The following is an 18,574-nucleotide window of genomic DNA, read 5'->3' on the forward strand; positions in this document are numbered from 1 at the left end:
CACCCAGGCGCCCCTCTATCAAGACTATTTTTAACAATATAAGCATGCTTCTGACTGATTAAACCTGGATTTTTACAGCAAGTACATATTCTTCCAAATTGGGGATTTTATTAATTCTTTTTTTTAACGTTTATTTTTTTTTGAGACAGAGACAGAGCATGAACGGGGGAGGGTCAGAGAGAGAGGGAGACACAGAATCTGAAAAAGGCTCCCAGCTCTGAGCTGTCAGCACAGAGCCCGACGTGGGGCTCGAACTCATGGACCGTGAGATCATGACCTGAGCCGAAGTCGGACACTTAACCGACCAAGCCACCCAGGCGCCCCCAAATTGGGGATTTTAATCAGAACTTTCTCTCTAGCAACTTAAAGATGAACTCAAAGCAGTCAACCATAGTGCAAGCCAATGAGAATCAAAGTGAATATAAGAACAACTTATTTAGAAGCATTAGACTGAGTTATTTCCGATACCTTCTGTCAGGGACCAAACTGTTCTTTTCATTTTAGCTTTTTCTGATAGTAATCTAAAATTAATTACCAGCTTCTCTGTCTTCTTAAACAACACACATAATTATAAGCTTTCTTAGCACTTAAACCTAAGTCCTCTCCAAGATATACATAAGACCAACGTCTTAGGTTTTAAATAAAGTATTGAACATAAAAGGTTTTGCCTAGTACCTGGCACCTACAAATATTCAATAAATATTATTAACAAACTTTATTGTTACCAAGCTTATGACTTTTTTGTATTCGTCTATCCTATCAGGCTTTTGGCTGTCACTTCCATCATATATGTTTTTAACAGACCATTCAATTTTGCAGATTTTTTTTCAATTTTGCAACTAAGTGAGAAATTTGATAATTAAGTTAGACACTAATATAATTTTTCTTAAAAAATTTTTTTATATGTTTATTTATTTTTGAGAGAGACAGAGAGCCAATTGGGGGGGGGCAGAAAGAGGGGGAGACACAGAATCCAAAGCAAGCTGCAGGCTCTGAGCTGCCAGCACAGAGCCTGATGTGGGGCTCGAACCCACCAACCAGGAGATCATGACCTGAGTCAAAGTCGGACACTTAACCGATTAAGCCACTCAGGTGCCCAAATACAATTTTTCTATAACAAAAAATCATTCAGGCTTAAGATCAAGATTGAGAACACGGACCTTGCAACTTCTACTTTTGCTATAGGAAAGCCTATTACCTCCTGATAATATTCCAGATGGTTGAAGTTTCTGAATAAGTGATCTCTCTGTAATAAAGCGCTACATTGCTACTCTTTACCGACCACTGAAACCAAATGAAAGGAAAATATATGTGTTCTAAACCTTACAAAGATTTAGCCATGTTTTAGGCCAAACACTGTCTATATTTTTCAGTTGATAGTTACGAAGCAAAAATTTTGTACCACAAGGATGTTTAAGTTATATTCAGAAATTGTAGCTCTCACAGACCATTATGCCATTTATTCCTTACTTGAAAAACCAATCCAATGCAGCGTAACTGCCTCTCTTTCCATTTCCTCCTTTCAGTTATTAGAATCCTCTGTGTTTTAGCTGGGCACATAGATGTCTATCTACATAAACTACTTTCTAAGTCTTCCTTGCATCCAGGCATAGACAGTGACTATATTCTGGCCCATGCATTCTTAGTACTTATTTTACAGAAGAAACTAAGGCTCAGAAACAAAACAATACGTCTCAAAATACACTGGCAGTTTGGTGGCACAGTCCAGATTCTTTCTACCCAAGCTGTAGATGTCTCACTCCAAAGCCCACCCTCTCATAGCTTATATTGCATCCTATGCAGAAAAATGTGAATCTGAGTTACTGTTGCAAACTACATGGACTGCAGGACTTTATAGGGGGAGACTGAAATACAGTTTCTATGAATAGGTTTTACTTGCACTATAGCTCACTAAAGGACCCTGAGAAGCCTTCGACTTAACTGGTCAGCCAGGGTTGTCCCTTGTTCTAAGGGAGTTTGAGCTTTACTCTTTACTTTGGGAAAGCTATAATCAGAAGCTGGGGGGGTGGGGGGTGCGGAAGGCAGCAGCTACCAAGTTAAAAAAAAAAAAATCAGTACCGTATAAGTACTTCAGAAAAACTACAAAAATTAATATACTCACTCTTTCAGAATTAACCTGGCTGAGATAAGGACAAACTGGAGTGGAAAAAGAGAGAAAGAGAAAAAAATATGTCAGCTCATTACAATAGACAAGGAATAAGGTTAAGAAAAAAACGTATTAGGGTGGTGGTAATGGGCAAAGGGCTGAAGGGATAAACAAAGCAAAAGAATAATTGAAAGAACTGAATTTAAGAGGCTGGGGGCTCTAAAGAATAAAACATCTGGGACAACCACTATTTGGGATTCAACTTCTACAGCTTTTCCTTAAACAAACATATGGTCAAATATTGTTTTTTAAAAGATACAATTAAAAAATCAAAAAAGCAGCAGTGATTAAAGCTAGCTGAAGTTTGAAATCATGAACCAGCAATCATTCTTCTATATCTCAGCAAACACTCTGGGTTTTGGCAAGGATAAAGGTCAAAGGAGCAATATATCTGAAGAATTCAGTACCATAATCCTAAGTGGTGGTTCATCCATTCATTCAACAAATATCAGAGTGCTGCTACCCCCATGGGGGCTGTGATCAGTGCAACCAGAAAGCAGTGGTCTGTGACAAGGTAAGTTCTGAAACTGGGACCACACATTTAGAAACTTCTACAACTGGATAACTGTATGGCTATATAAAAAAAAATAGGGCTTAACATTTTTACGCACATGAGTGTGTCTATGTGTACTGTCACTCCATCTTCCCAGCAACTCATTTTTATTGTATTTTATAGAGGTATTGATCTGTGATTAACTGGAAATTAAAAAAATAAAACTAAAGCAACTGGTCTTTCACCACAGACAGTTAGAGAAATATTAGTAAAGTGCTTAACATTTTGCAAAGCACTGCAAAATTTTATTCTGGGGGAATAGCAGTGAGCCACTGTAGAAGGTACCTATTCTAATGAAATGATAATGGCAAGGAGACCACAAATTAAAAATAATTAAGATAAAGAGAGAAAGTGATAAGTATGACAAGGGGGAATAATTAGGGAAATGAGATAGTGATTAGGTGGAGAGTACGACTTTACATAGCCTAGTTGGTCAGAGGGCCCCAAGTTAAGCACTGGTTTGGACATAGCCAGAAGTGTGGGTAATGAGTAACAACAACAAAGCAGGTGGAAAAGTAGGGAAGCAGAGTGAATGAGCATATTACCATAAGGAAAAAGGCAGTGTTTTAAAGGATAAATGTATTCAGTGTCCCAAATGGGATCCTGAGGTGAGAGACTTTGTTACTAGCAACTCACTCACTATCTCAGAAACCAAACAAGGAAGCCAACTTGTTTAAAGCAAAAGTCATAAGGGGTGCCTGGGTGGCTCAGTTGGTTGAGCGTCCAACTCTTGGTTTCAGCTCAGGTCATGATCTCACAGTACGTTGAGTTCAAACCCCACACCAGGCTCAGTGCAGACAGTGCAGAGCCTGCTTGGGATTCATTCTCTCTCTCTCTCTCTCTCTCTCTCTCTCTCTCTCTCTCTCTCTGCCCCAACACTGCGCGCTGTCTCTCTCTCTCTCTCTCTCTCTCTGTCTCAAAATAAATAAACCTAAAAAAATTTTAAAGCAAAATTCATAATTATACTGGGTATTTAAAGTCAGAAACTCTTGTCTGAATCTTCAACACTCTCATCGACATGATGGGAGAGTTGGAAAGGGAGTGAAAGGTTTAAATCCCACATATTTTAATACCATTTTCTCCTTAATTAACATTTTGCTGCCATTATTGATCTAATACAGAAGAAGGTAATCAAGTCTACTTTGTTAAAAAGTCAGAAATGTTTATACCTAGACTTTTTACCAAAATAGTCATTATCTCAGTAGACTATAAAGCACAACATTTCAGATAACCATTCTGTACCCTTGAAACAAGTAACCTTCCCAGAATTTCACTACCTGAATAAAGAGAAATATAAATACAGACAAGACATGTAAGGTTACAGAACGGAAAACTGGTAACAACAAAAGAAGATACTTCAGCCTATTTGCTTGAAACAAAGAAATTTGTAAATATTTTTTATTTTATTTATTTTTTACTTTTTTTTCATCCTAATTTATTTTTGAGAGAGAGACAGACTGTGAGCGGGGGAGGAACAGAGAGAGAGGGAGACACAGAATCAGAAGCAGGCTCCAGGCTCTGAGCTGTCAGCACAGAGCCCAACACAAGGCTCGAACTCATGAACTGTGAGATCATGACCTGAGCTGAAGTCGGCCGCTTAACTGAGTGAGCCACCCAGGCGCCCCTGTAAATATTTTTTAAACTCTATGGGAATCTATGTTTACTGATTAGTGAATAGGAAAATTCTAGTACCTACTATTAAATTTTCTAATATATATATTTTTAATGTTTATTTCTGAGAGAGTGCAAGTGGCAGAGGGGCAGAGAGAGGGGGGTACAGAGGATCCAAAATGGGTTCTGTGCTGACAGCAATGAGCCTGATGTGGGGCTCAAACTCATGAACCACGAGATCATGACCTGACTCAAATTTGGATGCCCAACCAACTGAGCCGCCCAGGTGCCTCATCTACTATTAAATTTTTAATTAACTCTGCCACTCTTTTTTTTTTTTTTTTTGGTTTATTTATTTTGAGAAAGAAAGCTATGACAATGGAGGGGAAGAGAGAGAGGGAGAGAGAGAGAATCCCAAGCAGGCTCTGCACTGTCAGCACAAGCCAAATGCAGGGTTCGAACTCACGAACCATGAGATCATGACCTGAGTTGAAGTCAAGAGCCAGATGCTTAACTGAGTCACCAGGTGCCCCATATGCCACTCTTATAAAAAAAAACCTCATTTGTATCATAAACATATTGGTAACTGCAAAGAAAATATTCTGGAAGGATGTATGCCAAACTTCATTAGCAATTACCCTTGGCAATGGGAAATGAGATTGTGACAGGAAGAAGAAAGGGGAAATTTTAGACTACATAGTGATATGAATTATTTACAATAAGCATGTTTTCACTATTGCTTCAATAACTAACCAGAAAAATTTAAAGAAATTTCCAGAATTTATTAGACCTTGCTTTTATTCTCTTATGTGCTCTAACATAGCACCTGACTGACTCACTGTTTATCTACTTTCTGAATACAGTTGATTCTTGTTAGCCACAGTAGTTATGTTCTGTAAGTGACCACAGACAATGAATTAGCAGATACTGAACCTTTGCATCTAAGAGAAATACAGTGCTAGGTTCCTGTGAGCCTGTGGTCACATTTTCCCCAATCAATCCAATACATAACCTTGTTTTATGTGTATTTCTTTAAAGATATCTTTTTCAATACATGTCCTTGATTCATTAACACTGAACTCACAGTCACCGGCACTATTACTCATGCCTGAAGGAAGCTTTTATAACACACATATTTTCTCTGTGAAAACACCACAGCCTTTTTGTGCTTTAGGAACACTAGACAGCACTTTAGCACTACATGTGGGGTAATTTTTAACAGCAAAATCACCAAGAAGCACAAAAATGCAAAAAACATGACACTAAATAGGCTGTGAAAAGGACACTGGTTTAATATGAGAGTTGAAACAAGAAGGCAGAGTATCTCCTTGTTTGACCTTAACTGGGGACACACAGATCAGGTGACTCAAATTTTTCACTACCCTGCACATGTCCACAAATAACCTGCAAGGACTAGATGTGCTGATTTTGGAATTACAAAGAAATTTCAGCATAGATGAATTTGCAAATATGGAATAGATGAATAACAAGGATTGACTGTACCTTAAATATAATCTAAGTCAGGTTCATCATCTGCAAGATGGAAGAATAAAGGATAAACTCTAAGGCTACTTAATACTCAACACTTAGAATAAGTTAAAAATACTCAGGGCGCCTGGGTGACTCAGGTTGGTTAAGCGTCTGACTTTGGCTCGAGTCATGAGCTTACTGTTTGTGAGTTCGAGCCCTGCGTCAGGCTCTGTGCTGACTGCTCAGAGCCTAGAGCCTGCTTCAGGTTCTGTATTTCCCTCTCTCTCTGCCCCTCTCCTGCTCGCACTCTGTGTCTCTCTCTCAAAAATAAAAAGAAACATTGAAAAAAATAAAAATAAAAAAGTTAAAAATACTTAACCTTTCATAGTAAGTAATAACGTATTTGTTTTGTATACTATCTGAAAGATCTATTTGGCCTACACAGTATTTAAGGTGAGTTTTAAGCCAGTATCTAAAAATTGAAAGATTTTATATAGAAATCCATATTTCCACCTTTTCTGGAGGAAAATCAGCCTGATAGCTAATGATAGCTAATACTGTATTTCACACAATCTAAGAAGCCATCAATTATAAGATCCACCAGTTTTGAAAGTAATCTCTATGCTCAATGTGGGGCTCAAACTCATGACCCCCCAGATCAAGAGTTGCATATTCTAGCAACTGGGCCACAAGATCCACCATTTTTTAATGTAACACCAAGCAAAGAGAAATATTGCCAATTATAATTACATGATACAAGGTGATTTCAGAGATGTTTACATGCTAATGTGCATCTCAGAATTGTTATAATATGGCAATGTACAGCATTTAGTATGTGCCAGTCTTTGCTAAAGATCTATGTATTTAAAATTCATTTAATCTACATAAAAATGCTATACAATAGGCACTATTATTATCCACACTTTAGAGATGAAGAAACTGAGGTACAGTGGGTAAATCCAAGTTCAGAAAACTAGTAAGGAGTTGGACAGGATTCAAAGTGAAGCAGTTTGAGTGCTTAACCGTTACATTAAATTGGCTCTCTGAGCCTGCATTTCTGGAGGCACCAACTGGCTGGGGTTGAGCACTATCTATGCTCTCAAGTCAGGATACACAGGCTCCAGTTTCAGCCAGACCTCTGCTCTCCTTTAACCTGACCTGCTGGAATGAACAGTGATGTTACCCAACTGACACTATTAGGATTTGAGTTTGTGACTCTTGCATTAAACAACAGAATACTATATATTAACAAAAAACAGTTCTAAAAAAAATATATATATATCTATACGCATATATATGTACATATACACATATGTATATGTACATATATATGCGTATAGATATGTTTATATATGTATATATGTATATGTACATATATACACGTATATATATGTACATATACATATATGTACATATATATACGTGTATATATGTACATATACACATATATGTACATATATGTATAGATATATGTTTATATATGTATATATGTATACGTACATATATATACATGTATATACATACACATATATATATGTGTATATATATATAGACGTGTGTGTGTGTGTGTATATATATATATACATATATATATATATATGGATGACATTTAACCCAGAGTTAGTTTTATTTAGAAAGACCGGAAAGGGGTAATAAGGAAAAACTCAAAAGACAAAAGTTCTTCAACTAATTTATATTATGCTAAGTATTAGGTGCTCTGAACGATAAATACAGTGATGAACTAGACATGTATCCTGGCGCCTGGGTGGCTCAATTGGTTAAACATCTGACTCTTGGCTTTGCTCAGGTCATGATCTCATGGCTCGCAAGACGGAGCCCCAAGTCAGGCTTTGCACTGACAGCACAGAGCTTTATTGAGATTCTCTCTCCCTCTCTCTGTCCTGTCCCTGCTTGCATGTGCTCTCCCTTTCTCTCTCTCAAAATAAATGAAGATGTATCCTGTTATCAAGATGCTTTTATAGCCTCAGTATAGTGTAGTTAACAAAGTAACTGGAAATCTGGTATTTTAAATAATTCTAATAAAGTAGCTTTATGTTTTAACATGCAAAGATCTCTAAGACCTATCAACCAATTAAAAATGTAAGCTGCAAAACACTATAAATGGTATATCATTTATGAAAAAAAGGATAAATATGATCATCCAATATATAATTCTATATTGTATAAATGTATAACTATTCATAAAACTCTGGAAGGATTTATATCACATTAAGAATCATGGTTATTTCTGGAAAGAGTACGGAAATTGGAGATGGTAGTCAAGCAGGCCTTAAACTTTACTAGTATTGTTTGCCATTTTGTGTAATAAAAAATTAAAAAGCTAATGAAAAAGATAGTATGCGTAAGATAATGTAATTCACGCAGGTGATTATTTATCAGAACTCTTCATCATTTTTAGTAATTGTCAACTGAGATTCACAATTCCACTTACCAAGACAAAACTGAAAAGGGCAAATAATCCCACTAACAATTGGTAAATTGAGCATAATCAGAATGATAACCTAATAATCTGAATTTAATATTTGTTTACGTTGCTAACCAATAGTGCCATTTACTTTTATTCAGAGATAAACAAAGGAGACCAAAAAGAAGCAATGTGATGGGAGTGACTAGGAAAGAAGAAAGTGAGATGAGAAACGTGAAAATGAAAAGCCACTGAAAAGAAAAAGGGGAAAAAGGCAAGTGGCATAAAACTAGCATGCTGGGGTGCCCGGATGGCTCAGACGGATAAGCATCTGACTCCTGATTTCAGCTCAGGTCATGATCTCACATTTCACGAGATGGAGCCCCCTGTTGGGCTCTGTACTGATAGCTCAAGCCTGATTAGGATTCTCTCTCTCCCTTTCTCTCTGCCCCTCCCCAACTTGTGCACAATGGTGTGTAGTATGCTCTCTCTCAAAATAAATAAACTTGAAAAAAAAAAAAACCAGCATGCTGAAAGTATAATTTAAAGACACTGACATAATGCAGTTTGCAGTATTTTCTGACAATTCCTAGGAGAAACCCATATATTTTTTTAGTATTCAGTAACTATTTAACTGACATACAAATATGAAGGACAGGAATGCCAATTTAAAAAATCTAATTCAGGGAAGCACAGATAGCTCAGTCAGTTAAGTGTCTGACTTTGCCTCAGGTCACGATCTCATGGTTCTGGCTGTGGTTCTGGCTGCGCGTAAGGCTCGCTGCTGTCAGTGCGGAGCCCCCTTCGGATCCTCTGTCCCCTCTCTTTCTGCCCATCCCCAGCTTGTGCTCTCTCTCTCTCAAAAATAAACATTAAAAAAAATAATAATAGGGGTGCCTGGGTGGCTCAGTCGGTTGAGCGGCCGACTTCGGCTCAGGTCACGATCTCGCGGTTTGAGCCCCGCGTCAGGCTCTGTGCTGACAGCTCAGAGCCTGGAGCCTGTTTCAGATTCTGTGTCTCCCTCTCTCTGACCCTCCCCCATTCATGCTCTGTCTCTCTCTGTCTCAAAAATAAATAAACATTAAAAAAATTAAAAAAATAATAATAATAAAATAAAAAATCTCATTCAACCAGTTATTCAATAAATATTTATCAAACATCTATTACCAACTTATTTGATCATATAACTGCCTCCAAGAAGTTTAAAACGTAGTTATAGCTTCCCTGGAGAGAACTTCCCTAACCATGACTATTTACTGCAGGACTAAAATAATTCATGTTAACCAATAATCAATTCATTTACAGTGTTTTAATCAAACAAACAAAAAAAAATACTAGTGTTTCGGGGCGCCTGGCTGGCTCAGTTGGTTAAGCGTCCTACTTCAGCTCAGGTCATGATCTCGTGGTTCACAAGTTCAAGCCCAGTGTTGGGCTCTGTGCTGACAGCTTAGAGCCTGGAGCCTGCTTCGGATTCTGTGTCTCCCTCTCTCTGACCCTCCCCCTCTCACACTCTGTGTGTCTCTCTCTCTCAAAAATAAAGAATTTTAAAAATTAAAAAAAAAATTAGTGTTTCAGAACACAAAAAGAATCAGAAATTTATTTTAAATATTTTTTATTGTTTATTTATTTTTGGAGAGAGAGACAGAGAGGGAGAAAGAGAAAGAGTGTAAGCAGGGGAGGGACAGAGAGAGCAGGAGGAGACACAGAATCCGAAGCAGGCTTCAGGCTCTGAGCTGTCAGCACAGAGCCCGATGCAGGCCTCGAACTCACAAACCATGAGATCATGACCTGAGCCGAAGTTGGATGCTCAACCGACTGAACCACCCGAGTGCCCCAAGAACCAGAAATTTATTTTAAATTGAACTCTACAACTAAGAGGTTTTACGAAGGAAAAAAAAAAAAAAAAAAAGCAAAGGTCAGTCCTATCTTCAGATGACCTAAATTATTATGATCTAAAAAAAGATGTGGGAACATTACAAAGTCAAACACCAGTCTCTTCGCAAATAAATCCAATGAATCTAATACAATCAATTTCCATTACAATTACCAGTAAGTCAGCCAAGCTAATATACTGCTTCGTTTATTCTCCATGTTTTCTCTAAGAAAAGAACAATGCTTTCCAAAAGAACATTTTTTCCAAGCAAGGCATCATTATGAAACTTGTCTACCAATTAACCTATCACAAATGTTAGCATCTCAAAGTCTTAACACCACCAGCTTTCAAATTAAAGGTAATTTTTTATACAAAAATGTTTATAGCATTTCTGCCTGAGGTATAAAAATATAAGCAGGCCTTTTTTAGGATATCCACAACAGACAAAAAAAAACAAACAATGCAGTATATATAAAATGTGAATACATAAAGAGAGCAAAATGGTATTTGCTATCAGCAAATTTACATAAGAAAATTTTAAATTCTCTCCTAAACGATAATCAGATTCAAGAGTGATTACAATTAGTTCTCAAACCACAAAGCACCAGGACTTATTTTATCTTTTATTTACTTATTAATGTCTGTTTATTTTTGAGAGAGAAAGAGAGACAGAGAGAGAGATAGCATGAGCCGGGAAGGGGCAGAGAGAGAGAGGGAGACACAGAATCTGAAGCAGGATCCAGGTTCTCAGCTGTCAGCACAGAGCCAACGTGGGGCTCGAACCCATGAATCATGAGATCATGACCTGAGCCAAAGTCTGATGCTTTAACTGACTAAGCTACCCAGGCACCCCAATCTTTTAGGTATTTAAATTGGCAACACTTCATGAGCTGCATAAAACTGACAATAGTAAAAGACTTAAAAAAAATTTTTTTTTGGTTAATGTTTACTTTTCAGAGAGAGGGACAGAGTGTGAGTGGGGGAGGGGCAGAGAGGGAGGGAGACAGAATCTGAAGCAGGCTCCAGGCTCTGAGCTGTCAGCACACAGTCCGATGCAGGGCTCGAACCCATGAACCGTGAGATCATGACCTGAGCCGAAGTCAGATACTTAACCGACTGAGCCACCTAGGCACCCCTTAAAATGCAGTATCTTTTTAAAAATATATCCTCTAGGACAAGTTTTCCCAAAGTATGTTCTTCAGAACACTCAGATCTATAAGGTTTCCAGAGGAAAAAAGGATCTGGTCTAATAAAATTCATAAACACAACTTACTTTATATCTACATGTTGAATATATTTGAAAACTGCTTATTAATAAACCTTGCATAAATATTAGGCTTTTTGTTTTGTTTCTGATCATCACCCAACATACTTCTTGATAACAAATTTAAGTACATCTACTCATGTTTTTTGAAACATACCTTGCTACTGGTAGGGTGTGTAATATTTAAACAATTCTAGTTTTTTTTTAACTTTCCCTTAATAATCTACATAATAACCTTTAAAAAAAATCCATATAGTTTTCAACAGACACTACTTAAAAAGAATATGAGACATCTTTGGTTGGATAGAAGTGATCAAAACACAAATCATTATTATGGTTTTCTTTGACATTGCTATTGCAAGAGAACCAAGAGAGAAAACACGTATCAGTGATGACACTGACCTCGTTATTAATATGAAACTTGAACCCAAACAGGAGTTTTAGACTATACATTTATAGTAACGAGGTATAAAACATGTTTGACCAAACCAAAACTATGTCTAAATTTAAACACACATTCCGTAACAACAATTTTTATTACAAGAAACTACAGCTGTCTCTATATTGTTAGCCCTTTTGCTTTTTAAGCCAGCTGATCAACATCTGATCTAAAAGGAGATGACCTGGGGCACATAGGTGGTTCAGTCAGTTGAGCACACAACTCTTGATTCCGGCTCAGGTCATGATCTCATAGTTGGTGAGATCAAACCTTGTGTCAGGCTCAGGCTGACAGCATGAAGCCTGGCTTGGGATTCTCTCTCTCTCTCTCTCCCTGTGTCTCTGACCCTCCCCCCATCCCTCAAAATAAATAAACATTAAAAACAAAAAGAGATGACTTTATCAGTACAGTAATTCCACATACTTCTTCTGGACTTAAGCAACCTTTATGCCTTGGGATACAACTTGAGAAAAGAAAATCCCCTATGATCTATCATCAAATGCAGTTAATATTTCTCTTGGGATTTTCAAGAAACTAGCTTTAAAACAAAAAAGCTATTACATGAAAAGTAGATGGAAAATTAAATGTGTTAGCATTCAAAAAAAAATAAGTAGGACTTTTACTATAATTAGTGTTTATTTGTACCCTGCAAAGTATGTCAAGACTAAGGAGGCTTCAATCACCAGAAATCAGTGCCTGTCTCTAAAGTTAAAAAAAAAAAAAAAAGAGAAATCAAATTTAAAAGTATTTGACTCTAAAATATGAAAGGTTTAATGTGGATGGAATTCTACACTTAAAATATTTTTTAGAATTTTATAGAATTATTGACTATCCTATGATATAACACTATGTCTCTAGAAAGCATCCTTAACACCAATCAAAAGTTACTCTTGGGGCACTTGGGTGGCTCAGTGGGTTGGGCTACGGGCTCTTGATTTCAGCTCAGTTCATGATCTCAGTCTGTGAGATGGAGCCTTGCAATCGGGCTCTGTGCTGACAGCAGAGCCTGCTTGGGATAATCTCCCTCCTTCTCTCTCTGTCCCTTCCCCCACCTCTGTCCAAATAAATAAATAAATAAAAATTAAAAAAAAAAAAAGTCCCTTTGAAAAGTTGGGATAATATCTTGGGGATTATTTTAAAAAAAAAGTTACTCTTAACTGAGAGGATGAAGAATTAGGTATTATAAATCAGTAATGGGGCATCTGGCTGGCTCAGTCATAAAGCATGCGACTTTTGATCTTGGGGTTGTAAGTTTAAGCCCCATGTTGGGTGTAGAGATTACCTAAAAATAAAATCTTAAAAAAAATCAATAATATGGGGTGCCCGGGTGGCTCAGTTGGTTAAGCATCTGGCTCTTGGTCTCAGATCAGGTGTGAGTTCGAGCCCGGCATTTGGCTCCACGCCGTCAGTGGGGAGCCTGCTTGGGATTCTCTGTCTCCCTCTTTCTCTGGCCTTCCCCTGCTTGTACTTTCTCTCTCTCTCAAAATAAATAAACAAACCTTAAAAAAAATTTTTTTTAATCAATAATGTAACTCTAACACATTTAGAAGATATTTAAGTTCAGTAAAAGAAAGCAGGAAAGCACTAAAGGCACAGTAAATTTGAAAAATCCCTTAAGTAAAAAGTTTGACAAAATCAACATCAATCATTCCAGAACTTTGATTCCAGCAGTCTTTAAAAAGTATTGTTTGGGGCGCCTGGGTGGCGCAGTCGGTTAAGCGTCCGACTTCAGCCAGGTCACCATCTCGCGGTCCGTGAGTTTGAGCCCCGCGTCAGGCTCTGGGCTGATGGCTCGGAGCCTGGAGCCTGTTTCCGATTCTGTGTCTCCCTCTCTCTCTGCCCCTCCCCCGTTCATGCTCTGTCTCTCTCTGTCCCAAAAATAAATAAAAAACGTTGGAAAAAAAAAAAAAAAGTATTGTTTTACCACCTAGCAATTCATAAGCTGCTATGATTATAGATCTGGGATTTCTTTCATGTAACACTATAATTCATTCATTTAACAAATACTCACCAAGTATCTACTACTATGAAAAAACAAAGATTAAAATACGTATGAACTCTGACCAAAAGATTTTTAAGAGTCCAGAAGAGTGAAACATATACAAATGGTAGGGAAAGGTAGAAAGCATAAGAAATGCACAATCTAGTTAAAATATGAAGATTGTTCAGAGGGGAAAGAGATTATTTGCAGCTTGGTGGGGGAAAAGGGGTGGATTTAAAGGACAGGTAGACTTTAGGGGTGTCTAACTGGCTTAGTTGGTAGAGCATGCAACTCTTGATCTCAGAGTTGTAAGTCTGAGCCCCATGTTGGGTGCAGAGATTAAAATCTGTTTAAATCTTCTTTAAAAATAAATTAAAAAATTAAAAAAACCAAGATAATAAAATTAATTAAAATAAAGGACAGGTAGACTTGAGACAAAGAAAAGAGGCTTTCTGCTGGGAAAAAGAGGAGAAAAGCACAAAAGATGGAAAACCACAATGAAAACAACTTAATTTTAGAGAAATGGAAAAAATTACAAAATATTAAACAATTATGTAGAAGTTAGAGGTTCCCAACTCTGGCAACTAAAATATCCAGGCCAGATCAAATCGCCAATTAAAATATTTAATATTGTACCACTCTATGATGCTCTACAAATACGTTTTTTTTTTTAATTTTTTAACATTTATTATTTTTGAAAGAGCACGAGCAGGAGAGGAGAGAGAGGGAGACAGAACCCGAAGCAGGCTCCAGGCTCTGAGCTGTCAGCATAGAGCCGGACACAGGGCTTGAACCCACAAACCACGAGATCATGACCTGAGCCAAAGTTGGACGCTTAACAGACTGAGCCACCCAGGAGCCCCTACAAACACCTTCAAAACTAGTGACCCATGACCCCCTTTATCTGTTGAATGAGATGGTGAAACAAATTTTATTCACTGTGTAACTTGGAGTAAGCTATTAATTCTCTTCATAAGATAAATTACTTATCCAATTTTGAGTATGCATTTTTTTTGAGTATGCATATTTTTTTTAATTTTTTTTTTAATGTTTATTTATTTTTGAGACAGAGAGAGACAGAGCATGAATGGGGGAGGGTCAGAGAGAGGGAGACACAGAATCGGAAACAGGCTCCAGGCTCTGAGCTGTCAGCACAGAGCCCGACGCGGGGCTCGAACTCACGGACCGCAAGAGTTAAAAAGTTAGGCAAGAACAAGGGCTCTCACTTTCCTTTCAGTTTACATAAACAACATACACAAGTGATACTCAAGCTTCATTTGAAATCATGATGTAAAAATTATATTGTTCCATTCACTGGCAAGATCAGAGTTCTAGTCTCATACTGTACAACTTGCTTTAATGCTCTGTGCTTCAGTTTCCTAACTTGTAAAATGAGGGTGTTTAAGCTGGATGATCCGCAAAGGGCCTTCCAGCTTTAAAATTCTATACTCAATTGTACACTACCTTTTCTACAGAAGTTATTGTGACAAGGCCAACTATTAAAAAAGAAAAAGAAAAAGAAAAAGAAGAAACAGTCTTCCTCTAAAAAAAACCATGCAATTGGGGCACCTGGGTGGCTCAGTCGGTTAAGCGTCCGACTTTGGTTCAGGTCATGATCTCACGGTTCATGAGTTCAAGTCCCGAGTCAGGCTCTGTGCTGACAGCTCAGAGCCTGGAGCCTGCTTCGGATTCGGTGTCTCCCTCTCTCTCTCTGCCCCTCCCCCTGCTCATGCTCTGTCTCTTTCAGTAATAAATAAATGTTAAAAAAAAAAACATGCAATAAAATCTATACTAAGTGCCAGGCTGTATTTCCTATTTCATTTAATCCTCATTTACACCAATAAGAGCAGGTGGTTCCCTTCCGTTATGCAGGGTATCCTCCAACTCTTGTCTGGTCCAATAAAATTAGGGGTGGAAGGCAAGGATTCAAATCAAGGTCTGATGCCAAAGCAAGCTCTAATAAGCCATACTTGGTGCCTCAAACAAAAAATGTCAGACATAAAATAAATGAACAAAAGCTCAACAGGTAGGCTGCGACTTTGGTAATCTGGAGGGAGCATGGTCTTATAAACGGGGCAGCTTGGGGACCTTGTAGCCATGCGAGCAGACAAAGAAGCCAAAATCAGGGATGTGTGTGTGCACACTAATATTGTACAAAATCTCCTGATTTTCAAATGAAAAAAAAAACAGACTCACTAGCTTTCAACTTCTGCTTCAAACAGCTCTAATCCAGATCTATGAGGTTGATTTCAATAATATTACATAAATTTCCAAAATTCCCAAGAAAGTATTAAAATATGGATGGGCACCTGGGTGGCTCAGCTGGTTAAGCCTTGGACTCTTGATTTGGGCTCAGGTCATGGTCTCACTGTTGGTGAGATCAAGCCCAACACCCAGCTCTGGACTGACACCTCACAGCCTGCTTGGATTCTCTCTCCCTCTCCCCTGCTCATGCTCTTTCTCTCTCTCAAAATAAATAAACTTAAAAAAATTAAAAAAAAATAAAATATGGGCATCAGCAAGAAAACCTAGGCTAGGAACTAACGCAAACCATGGTTGAATCCTGGCTCTACTACCACCAGCCGTGCGACCTTGGTCAAGTTACTTTACCTCTCTAAACCTCATTTCTTCATTTGTAAAGTGAAAATACTATCATCTATCTTGCAGCGTGGTTAGAGTAAAGGAGAACATGGACTATAAAGAGCTCAGCCTCAAGGTAAGCCTCTACCTCAAGGTAAGAGCTTGACAAATGAAAGCTATTATTATCTTTCAAGATCCCAGTAACACAGAACATAGGACCTACGTTCATAGATATTCCAGTTATGTTCATGACTACTATCCAAAGTTTTCCTTTAAAATGTCATCCTCTGTCACTTTTCTGCAGATCTAAAATTACCCTCACATAGTTTATTTTAAAAGTGTCACACACACTTCTAATAACACCAACCAAACTTCAAAGTAAGTTGATCCTAAACTTAACCAACTAGCAAATGCTGTTTTCAGTGTCTAACAATTTTGTAAAGTGACGCTGCAAATCGTGTTACCAAGGGTTCAGACTTCTGAATGGGGAGAGTGTAAGGGAAAGCCGGGGGATGTATCCCAAAGCGGTTTGAGCGCGAAACATCCCTGTACGTCCAATCGAGTATTTCCCAAATGGCATATAGTTGGAGGAACCCGAAAAACGAGGTCTGAACTAATAACACCTGGCAGAACGACCTTCCTCCAGTTGAAGGGACAGGAGCAGGTGGCTTTGTGCCCCCAAACTATCGTTTTATTCTTAGCCACTTGCTCTCGTCAACAGCTGGGTTTTAAACCTTCTTGCAGTTTTCCCCCATGCCCCATTCCAGGCTGCGCCGGAGGAAGCAGGACTTCAGGTTCCTCTCGGTCCGGGGAAAGGAGTCAAGGGCCCACGGCCCCGAGGGGTGTACAAGACAAGTCGGGGCCCCTGTGCCCAGGATCGAGCCCTGACGGGGCGGCATCACACGAGGACCACCCTTCACGCCAGGCCTGCGGAGCTTCGGGGCGCGGCTGCTGTCAGCCGGGCCGAAGCGCCGCGGTGGGGACTGCGCTGGGGCGTAAGGGAATAACTCGGGGGTTTCAGGAGAGAAAGGGAAGCTAAGGGAGAGGCGGCATGTGGACCCCCGGCCCACGGTGGCGCGCGGGAAGTCACCTCCAGGCCCCCGAGTCCTCCGTCCCGTTCCTGCGCGAACCCTTCCCAAGTCCCGGACCCGTCGCGCTCCTCTCACCGTCTCGGCTTCTGTGTGCTGGGGTCCGGCACTCTGACCCCCCATTACCCCGCGGAGGAAATTCATCTTGTCGCTCAGCCACCGGCTCTATCGGCACCTTCGGGAAAGAAGAGGTAACTTTCCCTGCCCTCGGCAGGGCCTGGCCCCCAAGCCCGCACTCTGCACTGTGGCCACTGCCACCACCGCCTCCTACTCGGCGGCCGCTCCAGCCCCCGCTAAGCCCGGAAACAGCCGCCGCCACCAGTCAAGATGCGCATGCGCGGGGACGTGGCATTACGTGGCGGCTCCAAGGGCGAAGGCAAAGGGGAAAAGTAGGAAAAAGGAGGCCGGTAGCTCGGATCCGCCCAAGCGCCGCCCACTGCGCAGGTCCCACCTCCCACGGCAGGGACACGCCTCCTACTCCCGCCCTTCTCGGGTCGCTACTGCTGGCCCCAACCACCCACGTGGTAGAAGCCCGGCCTTGCCGGCTGGAGAGGACACCAGTAGTGTACGTGTTTTGGCTTGCGGGTGTTTAGTTGTCGCCGAGGGGGACTTACTGCAAGCTATCGAATCTGGGGTCGTATTTTGTTGAGTCGAAAGTGAAATTTTACTTCGGCCGACGTGACAGGTAAGGGGTCCCGGCCCCTGGGAGGGTTCGTTTGGTTTTGTGTTTTAGCAGTACGAGCCGTGTGGCCTTCTGATCCTCGCCAATTGCATTTCTTTACAGGGCTTTGTTTAGTGGTAAAAAGGGTAGTAGAGCCCCCTCATTCCACTGCCACTGGAGGGCGCATTTCTCAGTTCTTGCTCTTCAAACCTGTTCTAAATGGAATTCCTAGATCTTAACACCAGGTACGCCGCTATTTTCAAGTAGTGTGAGGTGCAAACCGATTGAACCCTGCATTTAGCTTGTTAGACAAAATACATTGGTCTGTAGTGTCAGTTTGGCAGCTAGTAGCATAACATTTTGTTACTAACTCAGCGTCTGCATTTTCAGCGGTTTTTTTTTTAAACATGAAAAATGTCATTTTTTTCAAAATGGTATGCCCTGACCCTTTTGAAATGAAAT

At 39.6% G+C, this 18,574-nt stretch overlaps 1 protein-coding gene across 4 annotated transcripts in view; it reads right to left on the bottom strand.

Moving 5' to 3' along the window:
* Window positions 1-17,800, bottom strand: part of USO1 (USO1 vesicle transport factor) — a 95,612-nt gene extending 77,812 nt beyond the window's left edge. For 3 of the 4 annotated variants that reach the window (XM_042984373.1, XM_042984374.1, XM_042984372.1), the window contains exon 1: window positions 17,530-17,798. In XM_042984373.1, coding sequence (XP_042840307.1) covers window positions 17,530-17,595 — 66 coding nt within the window. In that variant the 5' untranslated portion in view covers window positions 17,596-17,798. Of the gene's footprint in view, window positions 1-17,529 lie in introns of all 4 variants that reach the window. The other variant, XM_042984375.1, reaches the window with a different exon arrangement.
* Window positions 17,801-18,574: the final 774 nt, after the last annotated feature.

Source organism: Panthera tigris, chromosome B1, assembly GCF_018350195.1.
Source record: "Panthera tigris isolate Pti1 chromosome B1, P.tigris_Pti1_mat1.1, whole genome shotgun sequence".
NCBI classification, from domain to species: Eukaryota; Metazoa; Chordata; class Mammalia; order Carnivora; family Felidae; genus Panthera; species Panthera tigris.